Genomic DNA, 23,075 nt, shown 5'->3' on the forward strand with positions numbered 1-23,075 from the left:
TAAGAGCTGATGAAATGTTGTTTTACCAAAATTTGAATTGGTTTACTAACGTGAATAGGGGGGTAATTGTTAGATCTGTATTGATGTCTATGAAATGGTACGAGCTGTCATATATGTGCTCTTCATATACCGAATGTAGAAGTTTGTTATTGACTGAGGAAGTTTTCTGTACTTACCTTAAATCCGTTGGGCGATCTGTGGCTGAGTTTTAATCAATTTTGTCTGGTAAACAGCACCAATTGTGTTACCAGATATCTTTTACATTCCAACATTCTACGACTTGGAGTTCCAAATGGACTTCTATTCACGCTTCAAAAATCAGACTATCTCGGCCAGTTTTGAACTCATGATTTTAGGATCCAGAAGCTGGCAATCTAACACTGATTTGCAGAAGAAGTTACTTTTGATTGTAAGTTTGTGTTAATGATAATGAAAAAGGGTACAGAAATTACTTTTCAATTGTGGAACATTAAAAGAAGAAAGTTCATCTTTGGATCAAGTACAGTATACTATATAATACTTTTGTCAAAATATTATTCGTAATTATTTCAGTAGTATAGAAATGAATTCTGTCTATGAACATTGGAAGAGAAATCTGCACCATATGAGAAAGAAGGCTCTATTAAAGAATTTAGAAAATGCTTTTTAATGATCGTACACATGATCACAAACTTTACTGCAAATAATATTGGTAAATAAATTGCATCAAGGAGCAATTTTTCTGCCATTAATATGGCCATTTTCAACAATATTGGTTCATGATATAAAGCAATTAAAGTTAATTTGTATACCAAAATATGTACTGTAAAATCTGTGTAATTTTATTATATTTTTATTACTTCAAAATGGATATCAACATTCAAGAATTTACAGTTAACATGTTGAGCGCCATAGCAGACACTGCTGAAATTTTTGGCTTTCCTGCTAGGCCACGGTGGACATGGTTGTCTGCCTGCAGAGTAAAAAAAAAAAAAAAAAAAAATTCGGTCTACAAGCAAAATTTTAACACTTTAGTTTGGCACTCTACGTGTAAAGTCATAAGTTTTCATTATTGAAGAAGATTCAAAATTACAATCTGAACATTAACAGTTTGGTCTCTGAATGAAGTTCTTAAAGCAGTTTGTTTCTCATTAAATGTGACTAATTTCGAAGGGAAGAGGTATTGAGAATTGTTGGGCAAAAGGAGAAAAATGAGATGCTTTAATGAAATACATCATCACAAAGGAATATCATAACAAGTATCATGGTGATTCAAAATCAAAAGCTGAAAATGTGACTTGCCTTGGTACTCAAACCTACATCTCACTCTCAGAATTCACTGATAATCATCTGTTTGTACCTTGAAGAAAATGGTTCAATCGAGGCAGTTTTACTAGTAGATTTTTACACTTTTGATTATTTTACTTTGGTCATTAGCACGTTCACTGCCGCATTAATTAAACCTGTAAATCACCCCAGTAGCCGATATGATTTTCTTTTCTTTCTATTAGATGGTAGAAGATGGTGGTTATAACATTACAAGCGAAGTTTTTATACATACACATGAAAAATCAGCAGAATTATCATTGCCACTTTCATCCATTATTACACCATGTTTAAAAGCAACAGGTTATGAACCAGTAACCTGAACACGTAACTCGAACCTCAATCTGAGCACCATAACAGCAGAACAAAGCCCATATCGCTGTGTCGGCCGGTAAAGACAAGCAAATCTGGATCATATACGATGACGTACATGCCTGTCAGGCAGCAGCCAACATGTTAATTACCAGTTGTTGTTATTCTCAAACATTTCTTTGTTTGTCCTGATGTTAAGAAATATAGTTTGATTTTCAACCCTTTCTCCATCTCACTGGTTTGGCTCTTCCCACAACTGTACATTCACTCACAGAGTTGGTGTCCTAATCTCTTTAAAAAAGGAAACTCTTTAATGAATCAACACTTCATTGGCATAATTTGTTAAAATGGGTATTTAATGCAGGAAGGAATGACAAAAATACTGAGAAGAAACAATACATTATTTACAAAATTCTTGCAAATATATATTTAAGCAATACATTAAATAAATTAATCAGTCTCCATTGGCTCGTCATCACCATCACTGTTCTCTTTTTCTGACCCTGATTCATCACTTTCATCTTCTCCTTCTTCTCCTTCCTCTTCTTCACCACTGCTACTGCTGCTAGAATCCAACCACTCCTGGCTTGCCAAATCACTTGGGATCAGTACTTTCCATTCATCCAATTTATGGAGATCTGAAAACAATAAGCCTGTATCTAGAAGCATTGAAACTATGAAAGATGCACAGCTGGGGGTCAAAAATATCCACAAGTCTATACGACTGAAATCTTTCAAAGTCCTACTTTGGCTATCTTTGGAAGCCTAAATTGCACTCTTTGAGACTAGGCCTAACACATACACAAATATTTCCAAACCTGGACAAAGCACATAAATGTGCAGGTTACCAAGACCTCTATTGGTGTTGAGGGAACTTTCAGGTGTTAAAGGGAAAATTGCTTCCAAAGGAACAGTTACTGATACAAATAATATACTGTACGAAGTAAGAGAGAAGGGGTGAATGTCTGGATTTGTAACAGATTTATTAATACAGAGAGTAAAATGAAAAAGTTAAAAGGTTCACCTTTTCAATACCATGAATTTGATGTGAATATATATCACATAACGTTTAAAGAAGATTGGTACTAGTTTTGATGCTCATTGCGCGTCATCATCAGCCAACGAATCAATTGAGCAAAATACAACTTATCAAATAGCAATATATAACACATGATAGCATCTACAAGACAAATGTTAAACTATGACTAGTTAAAATATAAAACACATGACAGCAAATACAAGGATTAATGTTAAAAGTTAAATTGTAACAAGTTAAAACAATGAAAGCAAATCAGAGAAGGTAACACAATTGTTAGTGTATGATACACGAGAAAACAGTCCAGCTTGAGGTTTGTAGAACATAAGGTGTATCTATCTATATACAACACTTGAATCCACCTACTAAGGCAAATTTTAAATGTAATGTTAAAATGATGAGGGTATGGTGTGTTTGACCATCTAAAACATATGACAGCACAGTGTGGACAGTGTGCGATTGGTAAATTACCACATGAGGTGCAGGAGGAAGTTAGATTAGATTTAAAAAGAAAGTTGCACAATAGTTTAGTTACTAATAATAAAGATAATGCCGTTTACAGTTCCAAGGACATCAGTATTGATAAAAAGTGTATTATAGAACTTAAAAAGAAGGTTAAAGATGAGGAGCTCATTATCACCAAGGCAGATAAGGGTAATATGACGGTAATCATGCATAAGGATGATTACTTTCATAAGACTAAACAATTTTTCGATAATGAAAACTTTTTATTGATCAAGAAAGACCCAACGCAAACTCTACAACGCCAATTAAAACAAACATTAAAGAATACTTCCTTCCTCTTTACCGAACAGGAGAAGCAAAAACTATGAACCCGGACCTTCCAACAGCAAGAGCACTCCCCAAGATTCACAAGGCCGGGGTTCCCATTCGATCCATAATAAATTACAGACCCAGTCCTCTATACAAATTAGCTAAGTTCATTCAGAAATTCCTTAAACAACACTATAGATTTACGGTAAACAAATCCATAAAGAATTCCATAGAACTGGTTAATAAATTCAGCAATTTTAAATTACAAGCTCACCATACCTTACATTCATTTGATATCGCCAACATGTTTCCGAGTATTAGAACCAATAAGTTGCTTTCTATTGTTTTTAAGAATCTAAGATCCTACAGTCAGCTAAGTGAACTTAAAATACAAGATTTCATGAAATTGGTTAAGTTACTAGTAAATAATAACTACTTCGTCTTTGACAAGGTCATTTATACACAGGATGGGTTGGCAATGGGATCTCCGGCCTCGGGAATCTTGGCGGAGATTTATCTGGATTCTTTGGAAACATACATGATGGAGAACGACAGGGAATTTGACAACATTCTGTTTTGGTCTAGATTTGTGGACGATACATTAGTAATTTTAGACGAACGTGTTAGGGACGCAACGGCTACTCTAGATGTACTTAATAACATTGACCCACAGATTAAATTTACTTTGGAGTCAGAAAGTAATGAATCAATTAATTTTCTTGATTCATCTTTTGCTTATAGTATTTTTAGAAAGCCTACACAAACGGCAGTCACTATTAGACAAGACTCAAAACACCCACAGAGTCAAAAAAACTCTACATACAATAGTTTAGTAGAACAGGCATTTAGGATCCCCATGACAAAAGCTAATATGAATAAAGAACTCAATATAATCCGTTCAATGGCTAAGGTTAATGGTTTTAGTGAATGCTTTATTGAATATATCATCAACAAGTTCAGGTACCATTTACAAACCACTTTGGCCAAAGAAACCTAATCAGAAGGTGTTCGCAATATTTACTTATAATAAGGATATATATAAGTTTACTAATGTTTTCAAGAAACATAATGTCAAGGTTTCGTTTCGTACTGATAATAATACAGTTGTATTGCACAATTCAGCCTCAGTTAATAGATCGAACCCATATACCAAATCGGGTGTGTATAGATTTAAATGTAACGACTGTGGGTGCACATATCTAGGTCAAACAGGACAAAGTTTTAAAATAAGATACACGGAACATACCAATGCAATAAAATATAACAGATTTTCCGTGGTAGGCCAGCATGTACATGATCTAAAGCATAAATTCACATCTATAGAACAGGACATTGAGATCTTGGAGAACTTAGGATGTTTGCATATCCCGGTCAATAGAACGGTGTTTCATATTATGCATAATAGCTTTACTAGTTGCTTTCTACGACCACGCCCTCTGGAGCTCCAACAGGTTGCCGCTCCTCAGTTGCTCCTCCCACTTTCCCCTATTTCCCCCCCTTCGGCCCAGACCAACCTTGGACACTTGATTACTAACACAACACTGCTCGCTAGGCTTCATTGTGCTTCGCATGGACAGCGATCTTTTGAGGTGAGTCACGTAAAAACGTTTACGTTATAAGACGTAATTTTATATTTTGCATCTTCAGTTAAGCGATAGTTTATTAGATTCCTATTATTTCAGGTCTGCATTGAACTTGGAACGTTGTACTTGTTAACATCTTAAAGGACCGATTGTTCATTTCCACCTCACTAGGACTGCTCCATTAAAGCGACTCTGAAGATTTTATTGAATTATTTTAATACGATTCTACGTCACATTTTAAGAAGTGTGTTAAATTAAGCTAATGTTTCTTCGAGACTATTTTATTTTTAAGTTGTTGTCCTTTTAAATCCACGTTAGTTTATTAGTGAGCAAACCAGTTTGCATATGTTTTCATCAATTTAAGGTTTAAGACTCGCAAGTCTCGGACTTGTAGAAAATATGGACTTTGAAACAGTTTAATTGTAACACAGTTTTAGGTTGTTAATATGGTTTTAAATTGTGTTCAATTTGACGTAGATAAACTTATGTGATTGCCAATTTTTCCAAGAACCTATATCAGCTGATGATGACACAAAAAGGGCGTTGAAACTAGTTCTGATTGAAATATATGTTGTAATTTCATCTAAACAACAGTTTTTATGTATTGAATAAGGTGGATCCAAATTATAATAAAAGTTGTAATCTTGGTTCAATACGGACAAACAATGAAATTTATTAATTTAATTTAAATTTTTAGGGTGGGAGTTTCAAATGTACTAAAGAGTGATGTAAATGTGCTATCCAGGTTTCTTTAGCATGTATTTAATAGGACATGGACAGGGACTTTGGAATAATGACATAATAACCAGGGAAACGCGCTAGAGAGAAATGTCTTAACCAGTTTCAACTGTAATAGTGAGATTCATCAATATGGACATGAAAATAATAAACTACAACATAAAGTTAGTACGAAATCTATGAAGTCATGTTTTCACTGCAGATTGCCAGCCTATGAGCTTGTACATACAGTAGTTATGATCATGGACTCCAGTACTGGAGAATCAATGCATGATCGCTCCAAAAAAGAATGAGACTTGATTTTAGGATATCTTACAGGAATTATATTAGGAATTATTGTGTTTACTTATTAATTTGTTTAATGCCCCTGGATCTAAACATGTCTTCATGAGAGGCAAAATCAGTCACACTCGATATCAAGAGTGTGCTCAATTCCTTTTTGGAGCAACTGTATACTGCTTTAGAAATTCAAGATTAATGTTTTCTTGGGCAATGGATATCCAGCAGAATGGTTATCAAGGGATGGATTAATGAGGTTTTACAGTAACAGTTATACCTTTATTTCATGTAAGAAAAGAAGATAACAGCATTTTCAGAGTTTTACTCTACCTTACCTAAGGAGTAAAAATCAGACAGAGTAAACTGGCGATCTCCGTCTTCTACCATTCCACCGTACAAATAGAGGGTACCATGTTTCACAGCAAGTCCGCAATTCATGCGAGGTGATGGTACAAAATGCTGCTGCTGAGGGGAGGTAGAAGAAGTAGGCAATACTTCTGATGTAGATGTGGCTGGACCAACTGTGACTTGGAACACACCATCATCTGACACAATAGTACTGGCGGGCTGAAACAATGTAATAATATTTAAAACAGATGACAGTGAAACATTATAAAATTTAAAGGTAAAATAGGAGGATCAAAACGGATATTCAGGAAGCCTAAATGGTGTAAAATTAAAATGCCTTGCCATAAATTATTATTATTATTTATTTAGGATCGTTTCAACCTGCTATGGGTTACGATTACACAACTTCCTTGACTGTTGATGTTCTTTTTACGCCAATACTCCTTCACTCTCTGGCTCGCTTTTGCTCATTCCTCATCCGAGAACACCCTTCTTGTTCTGTTGGGCTTCTCTACGAACAGATCCGTCACCTCCGAAATTTTCCTTCTGAACACTGTTCTGTTTGTAATATATTATTATTATCATCATCATATTATTATTATTATTATTAACACCATTATTAACATCTGAATTAGTATTTTGAGCAAGAAATCAAAATATGTAATAGGATAACTGGTTGTTGCAAACATCACGTAAGCACTAATAGTAGCAGCTGTGGCTTAATTAAGGTACAGTCCTGTCATCTGACTGATGTGAATATGGGAAACCACAAAAAACCATGTAATGAACGTAGGTTTTCGTGGCTCATAATATTAACGTAAATAAATAAATGAATACTGGATTAAAGCCACTATGTTTATTTAATGAAGCCGAGCTTTCAGCCAAATTCATTGTCCTTCATCAGGGCAAGTTAAATTACGCTTCCGACAGTGAGCAAAGAAATTCAAAGAAACGTGGAAGTCGTGGCCGTACTATCCACGGCCTACCCCACTGATAGGACTCAAGGATCGTCGTGCTGTAATTCACCGCGCTCTGTCGATGGCTTTAATCCAGTATTCATTTATTTATTTACGTTAACACAAAAAACCATCTTCAGGTTTACTGATGGTGGCATCAAACCCACCATCTCCTAAATGCAAGCCTGCAGCTGCACAACCTGTATTGTGTAGCCAACTTGTACAGTGAAGATAACAGGTACAGGAAGGAAGTCAATAACTGATTGGAGTGAGGGATCTGTGCGATATACTTGTACAGTACAAGAATCTCCCTGTGGGTGGGGGCTGTAGAATACATCCACAGTATGCCGTGCTTGTCGTAAGAGGAGGCTAAAAGTGGGGCTAGAGGCTTTCAAGTAAGGAGTGTGGATGGACGACCATGGTCTCCTAGTTGATTCTGGCATTACTTTTAGGCTGGGGAGTCTTGCATTTTCATGTCCCTTTATGGCCCTTCCCTTTCTTTTGCCAATAACTTCATTCTTCGAAGCATCTGACCTCTTCCATTTTCCCTCTAATTTGTGTTAACCCGGCAGCATGGACTGACGTGTATCACGCGCCATGCAGTAGCCGTGTGCTGGTATGGAGTGATGTGTGTGACACGCATTGCACCGCATTAGCATTATTGTTCCATCTTGTGAGTTTCCTTTGAACTATGTCCGAGATCTCTTCGCAGCCATCTGGATAAAGCTTCATTCTTTCGTTTCATATATCTATCGATGCATTTTAATTATTTTTCACCTCGTTATCGATGTATAAAATTCATCGACTATTCGCTCGTGTACTTTTCGTGCAATGGCGTCGGTAAAGAAGATGAATTTTTCTAGTGATGCTATACAAGGCATATTGAATGAATGTTTTAGTGATTTTGAGGATAGTAGTTATAATTTTAGCGATGAATCTGATGACTGCAATGTTGATATTGCCGAATTAGACCGTGATGAGGCTGAAATGATACAGAAGAGACTGTTGTTTCCAACACTATTCGTGCTAGATGTGGTACGGCTGCATGTTATTTTTACTGAGGTGACATGGATAATTACGTAACAAATAAATGTTTTGTAAGGTCTTTTCACCCCAAGGTTTAGCTCCAAATGTCGTGCAACCAGTAAAGTCTTTAAAACGGTTTATTTTTCCCTTGAACTTGTCCAGCTGAGTGTAACAGAAACAAATCACTACATTTGGCAGTACATAAAGCCCTGAGGAATGTATTTCCATTTCAATGTTGGGTAAGGGAATTGATTTTAGTCACTGAAAATGAGATGTCTATTACCTTAGCCCTCTTCATATTGATGAGAATAGTACAGAAACTGAATTTTAGGTCCTCTTGAAAAATTGTACTATTTTCACGCCCCTTATTTGATTCATGTCTTTAGACAAATTTGAATCCATATGCAAATTGAGCTGGAGTTTTTGAATTACAAAAGCTCCTGCTCTCATTCCACTGGGTTGCACTTCAGTTAAGAACTTTTTTTGTACCGGACATTTGGACAGACTTTGAGTCAAATCTCTGGACGAATACTTTCTTAAATTACTTTCAGTCGAGGCTGAGCTCTTTAATGTTCTGCCACCAAGCCCCTGCTGACGCTTTTAACTGTTGGCTGACAATTTGCAAGTATATTTCCGTAGGTATATTTGTCCTACCCAGTAGAGACTCTGATGTCTTTAGAAATGCTTTAGGACACTCCTGAGTGTCCCATGAAATTCCGGTATGCTGTCTTTAATTACTCTGGGATCAACCGGTAACCCAAGGGGGAGGTCCATACCTCTACTAGGTTGACCACTGCATATAGAAATATTTTTCTCCAGGGCTGAAATTTTTCTATTAACTTCGTAAATTTCTGGCTTACTTCGGTCTAAAAACTGTTGGATTCCTGCTTGATTTCTCCAATCCTCTCCTCGACTTTGTTTTCCAATGTGTGCATATCACTTACTGCTTTATCTACATCTAATTCTACGCTGCTGATTTTGTCCTTAATTTGTGAAATCTTCTTTCAGATCTTTGGCCCAGGAATTGATTCGACCCCTTATTTCTTGAGACTGGGTCTCGATTTTCCCTTAGAGTTTTTCAGATTGGGTCTCAATGATTTTAGACTGGGCCTCGATCAAAGTAGTTAGTTGTGCAAGCATAATGCTTACCTGGTCGTTAGTTTTCTTCTCCGAGGTGACTTCGAAGTCGAAACTGTCTGGGTCCTCCTCGTTTTCTATCAAATTCTGGCGCAGCCTCTCTTGTAACTCTGCCTTGCTTCCAGCCGTCGGTAAACCTCGGGATGCCAGCACCTTCCGTAAAATCACCCCGGTCACTTGATCAATCTTCATCGCTGAGTTTCGAAAGTCCTGTCGTGATCGCCAATTTATCGTTCTCAATATGCAATTTTTTATTTTACGAAAGAAAAATATCACACACAGCCAATGAAATATTCTTTGGTAATAGAAATAGAATTAGGTTGGCATGGGTTGAAAATAAAGCGTTTGAGTCGGAAACTTTAGAAATCAATGCATTGGCCGAACTGAAAACAGGACTGTTGAGGTTGGAGGAGAAGGAAGACCTTGAGAAGTTGCTGAATAAGTTCCCTGAGGTCATTACTGATAGAATCGGATTTACCACAATGGTAAAACACAAAATAATTTGTAAGGATAATATTCCAGTTAAACAAAGGCCCTACCCAAACTTAACCCAGATAAACGAAAATTTATAATAAAAAAAGTCAAGGAAATGGAGAACCAAGGATTGATTGAACCTTCAGTATCAGGATGGACTTCTCCAATAGTACTACCTAAGAAAAAAAATGGTGATTACGGACTTTGTGTAGACCTACGTCAGGTAAATAACAAGATTATATCAGATGCTTACTCCATGCCGTATCTTCACCATCTGATAAAGCAAGTGAGTGGGGCAAAAGTCTTCAGTACCCTTGATTTGAACTCTGGTTACTGGCAAGTAGAAGTCGAAGAAGAGTCTCGACTGATGACTGCTTTTTCCACCCCAAGACGACTCTATCAATTCAGAGTCATGCCATTGGGTCTTAAGAATGCTCCAGCCACCTTTATGCATCTGATGGACAAAGTCTTGTCTGGATACACAGGAGAATTCTGCCAGGTCTATCTGGACGACATCCTCGTGTACAGCAAGATGTTTTCGGACCATCTGGAACATCTAGCTAGAATATTAGAGAGGTTGAGGATTCACGGACTTACCTGCCAAGTCAAGAAGTGTAAGTTCGCATCAAATTCAGTTGAAAACCTAGGTCATGAATTGACGGACAAGGGCTTGGAGAGAGAAACTGAGAAGAATAGCTGTTCAGGAACAGGAAAGGCATCGAACGAAAAGCCAGGTACGTCAATTTTTAGGCCTCTGTGGGTGGTACGGTAGTTTTGTACCACACTTTGAAACGAAAGCTGCTCTGCTAACCGACCTCCTCAATAAAAACATACCATTTAAATGGACCCAAAGGGAAGAAACAGCTGTCCAGGAGATTGAAATACCTATTTGTGACGCTCCAAGTCTAGCCTATCTGGATACAAGCTGGGAGGTCTGCTTGCAGATGGATGTGAGTGAGATCGGTCTTGGGGCTGTACTGTTCCACAAGAGAGAAGGAGGAGGCAAGGATATAATTAAGTATGTCAGTAGGAAACTTTCTGCTCCCAGGATAAACTATTGTACTGCTGAGAAGGAGGCATTAGCAGTTGTATAGGCTGTCAGAAAGTTCAGAGGTTATCTAGAAGGAAGGAAGTTCAGTCTCTTTACAGACAACTCTTCACTTCAGTGGTTGAACCAAGTTTCTGGAACTAAGTCCAAACTGATGTGATGGGTCTTGATCCTTGCCGATTCTGACTTCGAGATTTGTTATGTTCCTGGCGTAGCCAATCAAACTGCGGACAGCCTATCAAGAAATCCTGAGGATGGGCAGAAATCAGCCACAAATTTATTAGAGAGAGAGATTCTTGGACCAACTAAGAGGTCTCAAACCGACCTTGTGCTCCTTGCTATCCGGCGAGGAAATAATGAGATCAATTTAGATTTAATAAGAAAGTGACAGACTGAGGACATGTCCTGTAACAGAATGGCATCCTGGATCAGCAAACACAGCAATGATTGTCGATCTGTCCCAGTTCAATTTAAGATGAGCTACAAGAACTTTTGACTCGAAGACGGCATATACTTCCCACCTGCTTGGATCTTCTCTGATCATCGTCATTCCGAAGTCGCAAACTGTGAGGATTTTGAACAAATACCATGATAATCCAGAAGCTGGTCACCCTGGTCAAGAGGAAACCTATTCTTCGATTCGGCGACATTTCTTCTGGGTACACATGCGTCAGGAAATCAAGGACTACATCCAAGCCTGTGCAATCTGTACTCGCACTAAAATGAACAACCAGAAGGCGAGTATCAGCATGAGAGGATGCCGACCACATCAACCTTGGGAGGTCTTCGCCCTAGACATTATGGGACCCTACCCTAGGACATCTTGGAGAAAAACGGGGATCCTCGTGGTGACTGACCTATTCACCAGATGGGTGGAAGCATTCACAATCCCTGAAGCTACATTGGGACGTATCACACAACTCTTAAAGATGGAAGTCTTTAGTTGGTATGGGTGTCTACTCACAGACAATGGCAGTCAATTCACTTCGAGACAGTGATTGCAAACTTTGTCGGAGTGGGGAATTGAACACTGAACTACACCAATCTACCATCCACAGGCAAATCCCACCAAACGGAGAAACCAGGAGCTAAAGAAGATGTTTCGGATTCACTTGGTTGACACAGAACATACCAAGTGGGACCAACACCTACACGAGTCCCTTCTGGCCATCAGACAGCGGGTTAATTGCGTCACAGGTTTCTCACCTGCAGAACTTTTCCTTGGACGTTCAATCAAGAGAAGTGGCACCTGGAACTTCATCCATGGATAAGGAGAGGAACCGGATGATCCTGATACAGGGCATGTGTGGAACCAGTGGCAGATTCAACAGGCGCATCGCCAAGCCGAAGAGCGTTCAAGGAGAGAAGCCGAGAACAACAATGCACTGGAGGAAAGGGAGTTCAGACCTGGAACACTAGTTCTTTGTCGAAACTATCCCCTCAGCAACAAGCTTCAAAAGTTCCATGCTAGGATGGCTCCGAAGTGACTCGGACCTTTTGAGGTGGATAAAAAGTTGGGAAATGGTGTGTATCTTCTGAAGACTACACCGCCGATGAAGGTGCATACGTCGGAATTGAAGGCGTTACCTCGACCCCTACAAGAAGGCGGAGAGACCAGAGAGTAGACACCCTCTAAGGGGCCTCAGAAAAATGCGGACTCCAGAGAGGATCAACACACACCGATACCTACCTTGGAGGATAAGAGAGATGAAGACATAAATATCAGGACACCTAGATATAATTTAAGACCTAGAGAAAGGAAGGTCCAGGACAGATATTGAAGGTTTTAGGGGGGATAATTGTCGTAGGTCAGATATCCTAATTATGGTAAAACCTTCAATGATTATATTTAATATAATAGATAAAATAATATCCCTGGACGTATAATGAATAAGGTACCAGTGGATAGGATTTGTTTTTTAAAGACTTGTAACATAGCAATGGACGTACTAACACACAAAAACTTCCAATATGGTGCCAAGAAACATCACCAATAGGTTATTGGTGTGAAACATGTATATATTGTTTGTAGATTGTTTGAAAAAGGAACGATTTTTTTTTTTTTTTTTTTGCTAGTTGCTTTACGTTGCACCGACACAGATAGGTCTTATGGCGACGATGGGGCAGGAAAGGGCTAGGAGTGGGAAGGAAGCGGCTGTGGCCTTAATTAAGGTACAGCCCCAGAATTTGCCTGGTGTGAAAATGGGAAACCATGGAAAACCATCTTCAGGGCTGCCGACAGTGGGGTTCGAACCTACTATCTCCCGAATACTGGATACTGGTCGCACTTAAGTGACTGCAGCTATCGAGCTCAGTCGATTGTTTTTTTAAGGGAGTGTTCTTGTGTGATATTTTTCCTTACACGTTACAAATCTCATGTTATGGTCCGTATTGAAATGTACTAAAAGTCAAAGAATATTACTCGATTATAAATTCCACCTATTCAATACATAAGAGTTTTTGTATTTAAATTTAAGAAATAGATCTTAACATATTAGATACAGGGACATGTTTCGCCCATAATGAAGGCATCATTAGCCTAAAAATCTCATAACTGAAAAAATGAATAATCAGGATCCTGATTGTTATTATTCGTAGTTGGGTTGGGCAGGGCGTTAAGTTTATGTTGCAATCATTAAACCATAAACATAATACCATAATAAACAATCTAAAATTATCATCTTCCAGGACCCCTTCCACTTTAAGAAACATAACTCCCTCCCCATCTGCCCCCACTAGCCAACCGCATCCAACAGCACTTAACCTTAACGTCCCACCCACCCACCTACCCCCACCTCCTCCCCCGCCTATCTCACATCGATATAACACTAGAAGCGCAAATGTCAGTCATTCAAACGCTACCATGGCAACTAATTAACATTACAACAGTCGAAAAGATAAATGAAATTACACACAACATATTTTCTTCAACTCACCTCATCTTTAACCAAATTAACATCACAACTGTCGGAGGGGTAAGTAATTTCGCACACATCGTTTTTTTCTTCATTCTCACCTTCTCCTTTAATTTTATTCCTTAACATTTCACTCTCCTCTTGTTTCAGACATAACACCACAAGCTCTACTCAACCTCGCACATTTTCCTTTCGACTTTTAATATAAGAAGATACAGCAACGTCTACCTACTAATTTAAATATAGCTACGTTTCTGACGAGTACTTGTCCTTGCTCCTAAGTGATTTAAGATGTTTTTATTTTTTTATTTTGCTAGTTTCTTTACGTCATACCGACACAGATAGGTCTTATGGCGACGATAGGATAGGAAAGGCCTAGGAGTTGGAAGGAAGTAGCCATGGCCTTAATTAATTAAGATACAGCCCCAGCATTTGCCTGACGTGAAAATGGGAAACCACGGAAATTAAAGAAGTTTGGTGTCTTATCTTTTCACATAAGATTTTATGGGCAAAACATGTCCCTGTATCTAATATGTTAAGATCTATTTCTTAAATTTAAATTAAAAACTGCTATGTATTGAATAGGTGGAATTTATAATCTAGTACTATTCTTTGATATTTTTCTTTTGTAAAATAAAAAATCGCATAATGAGAACGATAAGGATAAGTTTCCATAAACTTATTAAATACATTTAACACAACAGTCTTCTCTCTCCTTTCCAGAGGTTTCCCTCTCTTATGTTTTACACATGCAGGAACCGCTCTGTGCATAACCACTGCAGCGAAAAGAATCAAGGTCGTGCGTTCGTGATCTCCACAGCTGCTAAAGCTAGCAGATAAATAGGAGATTTCCGTGAGCAGATATTGAATGTTTAAGATATTCGCTAGCTAGAAGCTTAGAACAGTACACCTAATATTATTTTCGTACTCACTACTTTATACTTCAAAATGTCATAAACAACTTGTTACACTCATACAAAATTTAGAAATGGACTATTTACTGGGCGGAAAAAAGAAGTGTGAAGTGGTCAAAATCATGTGGTTTTGTTTACACCCACTTTATTCTCTGTTTGGAAAGTGTGGTTTTTGACCATAATACCTAGTTCTTTTGCCACTGATAGGGTTTTAAGTTGGCACATTTCACTGATAACAGCACGTCCAAATTGTTTCTTTTCTTTGATATACGCACATTATCTTGCTTCAATCTCAGGAAAATTTGCTTTCTGTCCACGAAATGCCCGGCAATTACTACTAGTTTGCTGAAGCTGTAATTTAATTTTTACGTAAAGAATACAGCTCTCGTTCAATTCGTATGATCTTCCTGCTGCACAATTTCCAATTTTTCCTGCATCTTCTATAATCTGCAGCTTTTCTTTGGCCATGCAAGACCTATAGCGTGTACCTTTAGTTGCCATCTCGAACATGTGATTCACTTCAACTGACGCACACAAAAGAATGACACAACTGCCCATGCAGAGTTGCCAACTGTGTTTGGCACAGTCTCGTTAGATGGACCTTAAAAATCTGCAGTTTTTCTCCAAATCCCGCTAGAATTTCAAACTACTACATTTACTGGAAAAGGGATTGAATGACATGACAACCAATATAATCACAGTTTACATTAAATCCTAAATTATACAACATGCAAAATAGGTGCATTCTACCATTTCTAGACGCTTTGACATTCTAGACAGCGCGGCCTGCAGGGTTCGGGCCGGCTGGCGGCACACTAAACGCGAAGTGCTGTTATCACCTGTTGACAGGTCACAGACCAGGACCATATAGTATGCTTCCGACAGACACAGCGGCTCCCCTATCATCTAAAGTAGAGCCGCAAAAAGCGAGACAGATGATTACACTGGAAAGACTCCAATCTTCTAATTTCCTATTTTCAGCAAAATAAGAAATAAAGCCATGATGTATCATCATGCAGACTTTTTATTTTTATTAGCATTAAAATATAAAGTCTCGCTTACTAATTCATATTTAGGGTTGTCAGTACTATACTGATAAATAAAATCGTATTTAACAGGAACACTTTTTCCGGCTAGATTCCAGCTATTAAGTTAGAACCCGCTAGCCGCTGTCGTTGATTTTCACCCGCTAACTTATTGCTGGCAAGATGTAGTGTTTACAGTGCACAATGTCTTCTGGCATGGGCTAGGATAAATTTGTTACTTTCATTGACCTGTCTCAGTCTCATCTTTGGCTTTGACAATATGAAAGTGACTGAGGTATGAGTGATGCTAGTAATACCGTTCCTTATGCAGCCAGTCCCTGTTATGAACGGTGTGAAAATATCACTCATAGGGTCGGTTGGTGCATGCATTTCAGTGGCTCGGTGAGGAAAGCAACAGGAAACTACCTAGCTCCTCATTCCTTAGCACGTCTCTTCAGTGACGCCTAAGCTATTTATGAAAGAAGTAAGTATAAATAACTGCCTAATCGATACTTTATTAATGCCTCAGGCAAAATTGAATAAAATTAAAACTTACAGTGAATAAAATTAAAACTTACAGGACATGTTTCGACTACTTAGTGGTCCTCTTCAGCTGTATAAATAAAGAACTGAAAAGAAAAACATTATGACAATAAGCACAAATAAAAGTTCTTTGGAGACTCCTTTGATAAAAATGGAGGTCATCAGAATAGGTCATGCCTGAGGCATTAATAAAGTATCGACTAGGTGGTTATTTATACTTACTTCTTGATTAAGCATCGATACGGTCATGAAATGGACAACTTGTAATAAGCTATTTATGGCAGCTTCAGGTGGAGCTGTGGAGGATCAAACCAGCCTTTGGGCTGAATACCCAACGTACACAACTTAACATTAAAAGCCTCTAGATCAAGCGGGAAAACTGCTGGATTGGCAACAGTGGGCCCATCCATAACTACACACTTTTTCCATCATAGCAACCTGTTCAGATTCGTATATATTCGTAGTAGTTCGTACATTTACTTCCTTTCAGTTGCCATGCATTTGTTATCTCCTCGCTAGTGGCAAACTAATGCCAACATCGTAAACTAGATGAGCCTGGAGTGTGTTGCCAACCGTGACGCAAGAAAAACCTTTCTTAACTCAATTTTTTTTAAATATGCAGGAATTATTTGCGTAAATATGATATTTAGAAAAAATTGAACCAGAGCACATTATTTCAGAAAAAGTTAAATATAACGAAAATTAATGACCCCAAAAGATTCAAATTTTCAATAATATTAGAAAACATACCATCACATCTATCTCTCTCCTATTGGAGTCATTACAATGTTGATTCAAACCTTTAACCCTATCTCTTGGTGGTACTGGAGGAAGTATCCTACTCCACAGACAGGTAGGCTGCATTTGTCACATTCCCATATAGTCTGGATCCCTCATCCTGAAGCTGCTTTTCTTCCAACCGATGCACAATATGTAGAGCCCTGCACGGATATCCGCGAAGTTAGTGTCTTGGCGGATACAAACTGTATGGGAGTGCGGATAATTTTGCTGATAATTTCTAAATAATAACGTTTAGTTATTTTCACTTACAGGGTGGTGCACGAAATGTCATACATCAGAAATGTTTTATAAAATGTGTAAAACCTGAGCTCACAACCATGTCCTTTCATGAACAGAAACCTTATTTCACGCGTGATCTGACAGGCAGCACCACATGTTGCGCCTGTGTACCGGCTGCCAGTTATAGAGCATGGCGGACAAAAGGAGATTGACGCGTGAACAGAAGGTGAAGATAGTGTTGTTTTATGCGGAAACAAAGAGCGTAGCTCGAAGCCAGAAAAGGTTTCGTGTTAATTTCCGTACTCGGTGGGCTCCTTGCCGGCAGACGGTACACAGACTGGCCAGGCAATTTGAAACAGAAGGCAACATATTGGAGAGAAAACGGCTCCGCCTCAAGCCAGTCTGCTCAGCAGATAATGTTGCTGCTGTGAGAGCGGCTGTGGCTCGGAGCCCCTCCAAATCCACTAGAACTGCATGTATTCAGCTGGGCATCTCTCGTTGGTCAATTCAGAGAATACTGCAGTCTGACCTTGACGTGTTTCCATACAAAATGACAACAGGTCATAATCTAACGGTGCTTGACAAGCAACAGCGAGTACAGTTTGCTGCATGGGCTATTGCAGAAGGTGATCCCGTATTGCACAACACATGGTTCAATGATGAGGCACACGTCTATCTCAATGGTGCAGTGAACAAACAGAATGGCCAGTTTTGGGCGAAAAACGGCCTGCTATTGTGCATGAGATTGAAAGTCATGGTGTGAAAGTGTGTGTGTGGGCTGCAATTTCCAGTCAAGGAATTATTGGGCCAATCCTTTTCAATGATACAGTCAATAATGCGCATTACTTGGACATGTTGATAAACAGTTTCCTTCCAGAACTCTTTACATCACGAATACCAATAGAGACACAATGGTTCATGCAAGATGGGGCTCGTCCACACACAGCAAATGTTGTTCTGGACTTCCTGAATTAACATTTCGGGCCCCGTGTAATGTCCCATCGATATCCCGAGCGTTTTCAGAGCGGCTCAATCTGGCCACCGCATAGCCCCGATCTCAATCCCTGCGACTTCTTCCTGTGGGGATATTTGAAGGAGACAATCTACCGCAATAAACCAGAAAATGTACAGCAATTGCAAGCGGCCATTGTGACTTTCTTCCAAGGGTTGAGTGAGGACTTGTGTCATAGAGTGATCACGAACATGCGGGTTCGTCCTGAAGCTGTTGTACACTGAGAAGGTGGACATATTGAACATGTCCTGCACACGGACTAACCATGCACATGTCAGTGAATGTTGTAATGCCATTTTGTATTCAATATGTTGTATATTAGATTTTCTATAAACAATTTCCAGTGTATGACATTTCGAGCGCCACTCTGTAGGTATAATCTTGTTTTTGCTTGTGGTCAGGCGACCCTTGACATTGGTATGGGAGAATAGTGATATATAAAGAGCCTTGAGACCAAAAAGCTGTAAATTTGACCTGAGCCTAACTGGCTCCTGCCCACAATTAATGGAAGGAAGGAACAAAGGTAAATACGTCGGTAGTTGTTGCAGGAGAAAATCCCTCATAAACCTGTGACTATAGGGGTTCTGGAGCCAGGTATCAGGCCTATTGTATTATAACAGATCTATCCATTTCAATACCTTGGGTGTAATATATTGCAGTTAAATATTTAAATTATCCATGGATAACCATTCGTGGATGTGGATATTATTTTGTATATCCGCGCAGGGTTCTAACAATATGCAAACACCATCTTTCTTCCAGGTATCTTCGTACTTTTGTGGAGATTTTAGGGAGAAAGCGTTAACAATGATACAGTAATGATTGTTTGCAACCAAGGTGCTTCATTGATGGCAAGTTATTTATTGCCTGTCTATAGAGTGTAATTCTGGAAGGTGCTGGTTTATTAGTTTCATTGTATGATATGAAACTCTATAGCAGAGTCCAGAGCAAATGAAAAAAATGTATCTCTACCATTTCACTGTTATTTTTTAAAAATTCTTTTTGATCTGATGTATTTGCACCCCCCCCCTGGCTCACATAGTTTTCGATGTATGTATTAGTTGGCCACTAGCGAGGAGGTAACAAATGCCTGGCAACTGAAAGCAAGTAAATGTACGAACTATTACGAATATATATACGAATCTGAACAGGGTTGCTATTTCTCGTGATCCACTTTCCACTGCGGATACCGAAACAGTTCTATCATAGATGAAGAAAGTGACATAGAACTGCTGAGTAGAGTGGAAGTGAATTTTTAATGTGTGAAGAACATATCATCGAAGATAATTTTAGTGATAACAGTGGTGTAAGTGAAAACAGATATGAAGAAATTGGACCGAAGACCACAATGCTGGCCTTTCATCGAAGGAAATTAATATAGACTGACTATATCCAGTAGTTTACTTAAATTTGCATACAGTGCTCTCTCAGTATTCACAGTCACTGGGACATAAAAATCGGACTTCGAATTACATGATTTCGAATTAACCGCCAACTCCTAATTCAGAAATGCCAATCCTTGCCACATCACAAAATATTCTAAGACCCATTACTGAATTCAATTAACCTTGATTCACAGTTTAAACCTTTCAAATGCCATGGCAAAAATCTATTTCCAAAACGTATCCAACAACGTGCATTCACAGTATTCAAATAATGCACTTGGATAACTTACTGACAAACATAACCTCATGCAACAAAAGAAAGATAAAAAAAGCTGATTCAAACATGAGGATAAATCTATGCTGGCTCTCCTGTGCACGTGCTGTATTCATTGGACTACTGTACTGTATGTATTTTAGATGCCCTGTACTTGCTTGGAAAGTACTCGATGCCCTTAAAACATCGTGACTTATTGAACTTTCCTGCGACGAGGGGAGAAAGTCTCTGGCTTCTGTCTGCATTACAACATTCTTTGATTTCCGGCCACGGCACCTCTCTCAAAATTCATATATGCCAGCCCTTGCCATGTCACAAAGTATTTTAAGACCCATTAATGCATGTAATCGCTTTGATTCACAGTTTAAACCTTTCAAGTGCCATGGAGAAAACTATTTCCGAAATGTATCTAACAAAGTGCTTTGACATTAGTCCTATTTAAATAATGCACTTGGATAAATCACTGGCAAAAATAACCTCACCCAACGAAAAAAATTCCACACGATTCAAAGATGAAGACAAATATTTTAAAATTCCTTTACTGTTTTCATTTTTCAGATGCCTTGGACTTGCACAGAAAGTGCTCGATGCCCTTAAAACATCGTGGCTTATCGATCTTTCCTATGACAAGGGGAGGAGGTCTCTTGCTTCCGTGTGCATTACAAGTTTCAACACAATACAATGACCCCCACCCTTGTACAATTTCCTGGCTGGCGCTTCTCTCGTTTAAAACCTTAAGTCCGTTGGGGCTTGGCATTTAAAAAAAACGATGCAGTTACATCGACAATGACAATATTGGTCGGTGTATACGAATTGATTATATGAGCCACTCTTTTTTGCCAACTACTGGCATCGCCAGTGTTCGCAGATTCTGCTTCTCCGCACACTGCCTGCTACGTGATATTATGGCGTTCCTAAAAAAACCTTACGATTTCACTTTAACATAGCAAATATGAAGCATACTGTAGACACACCGCCCACTTTTTTAAAAACTTGCAGTTTTGCATTCAAAGTCTGAATTTTGGTAATGGGACCGACATTGTTCTTAGAATTACAAATTATCCGTATTTCGAATTAAACAATTTAAATAACATACAAAATCGTACCTCATGTTTCTGGGAACGAGAGCTTCTTTGAATTAGGCGTGATTTTGAATTAATCAATTTAGAATTATCGAGGTTCTACTGTATTTGAGAAGTAAGAAAGTTGCAAGGATTGATTTTAAATCATCATATCATTTTGGGAGCTTCAAAATTAGTGCAAACTTTTGAAAGGCAGTGCGAAATATTTTGCTTCTTATATCTGGTACAAAATTTCAATAGTATGTTATTATAAGAAACAAAATTAATTTTGCGCTGTATGGAATCTTCAAATTGAAGTATTTATTTTTTTGGTTAATTACCAACAAACATCGTGTGGCTAAATCCCAGCTTATTTCATTAATATGTAGCTCACTTGATGTACTGACCTCTGTAACTGAATCATTATTAGTAATTTTTAGACACACCTCTGAAGCAGTTTCTTCATCTTCATCTGAAGCCTCGCCCCCTGATTCCTCCATTTCTTCATCACCATTGCCTGATGCATCACCCTTATCCTTTCTTCGCCTACGTCTGACTTTTTCAGAGTTCTTCTTTCCAGTCAGTGCCACTTTAATAGAAAATTAATATCATAAGATTTTACCAATAGGAAAATCATAATAGAACATGTCCAGGAACTGATATAACAAACATAAATGCAGTATAACCTTCACTACTTAATGAAAAGAGAACAAACAATTGTAAGAATATAAATCCCAGATAGGCAGACAGTGAAATCTTTAAGCTTTCTTTACATTTATAGTATTTTCTTGGATTTAAGTTACAAAATATACAGTTATCAGGTAAAAACTGAATGAGGAATTTACTCTCCGATCAAATGGTATCATGACTTATTAAACGTATGATTAAATTACATTTTAACTAAGAATGATCTATGACTAACAGTTAATTAGAGTTCAAGACTAGCATGTACCTCCTCTGCTATTCAGTGTAATTCATGTGCTAAACATGTCACATGCACCATTTTTACATAGAGTGCACTTAAACAACCAGCAGCCTTTATCATGTAGGGTGCTGTGTCTGTTATAAATGACTGGGTAAAACATCTGCAAACTGTTGAGTGGTCAATCTTGTCCAGTAGTAAGAAGTTTTTTCCAGGGCTCCCTGCTTCCAAAATTCCAAGCACAAGATTTGCTATGTAACTTCCTAAAGACTCTGATGTTTCATCCACTGAAATCCACATGTTTTTGACTCCAACTTTCTTATTTCTCGTATAGTTTGGTCGTAGCATCTGCCAACATAAGTTTGTCTCAATGTCTGTGGTTTGATATTATTTTTCTAGTTTCCTCTACTAAGAAACTGTGCAGCTTTGGATGATTCAACTTATGCAGTGAATGTCAGTGCATAATTTCTCAAAAAAAAAAAAAAAAAAAAAAAAAAAAAAAAAAAAAAAAAAAAAAAAAAAAAAAAAAAAAAGGAAGCAAAGCAAATGTTGCACTCGTTTCCCCGAGGAGCATCTGCTGTAAGCTTTTGTTATCCTTATCTTGAAGTTGCTGCAGATCATGTTTATGTTTCTCTTGTGACGTGTTGTTTTATAGCAAATTCTTTTTTCAGCAGCTACTCGAACCATATTTGCCAATGGTAGAAGAAACCTTTTCTCCATACAATTAAATTTAACATGTTGACTTTCTTTCATTTTGCTGTGCACAGTGGTTGACAGAATATAAGTCACTGAAGTAACTGAAATCTCATACATCTACTCTCTTCCTGATCTGAAGTTTCCTGGAAATTTGCTGGTGTATGGCGTCTTGGAAGACGAAGAATGTTGGTAAGTAAGGGTTTAATGAATTTTATACCTTCAATGGCTATATGGTGATTCCTTCTTAGTTCTTCTAATATAGCTGCGCGTCCTTCTTTGAATTTAATGGGTG

The 23,075-nt window shown here is 38.2% G+C and overlaps 1 protein-coding gene across 1 annotated transcript in view; it reads right to left on the reverse strand.

Moving 5' to 3' along the window:
* Positions 1–1,955: 1,955 nt before the first annotated feature.
* Positions 1,956–23,075, reverse strand: part of LOC136874299 (kelch domain-containing protein 4) — a 45,748-nt gene continuing 24,628 nt past the window's right edge. Inside the window, exons 7-9 of the mRNA XM_067147940.2 lie at positions 21,612–21,754; positions 6,363–6,594; positions 1,956–2,255 (exon numbers count right to left, since the gene is read on the reverse strand). Of these exons, the coding sequence (XP_067004041.2) occupies positions 2,068–2,255; positions 6,363–6,594; positions 21,612–21,754 (563 nt within the window). The 3' untranslated portion in view covers positions 1,956–2,067. The remainder of the gene's footprint in view (positions 2,256–6,362; positions 6,595–21,611; positions 21,755–23,075) is intronic.

This window comes from Anabrus simplex, chromosome 5 (genome assembly GCF_040414725.1).
Source record: "Anabrus simplex isolate iqAnaSimp1 chromosome 5, ASM4041472v1, whole genome shotgun sequence".
Taxonomy (NCBI): Eukaryota; Metazoa; Arthropoda; class Insecta; order Orthoptera; family Tettigoniidae; genus Anabrus; species Anabrus simplex.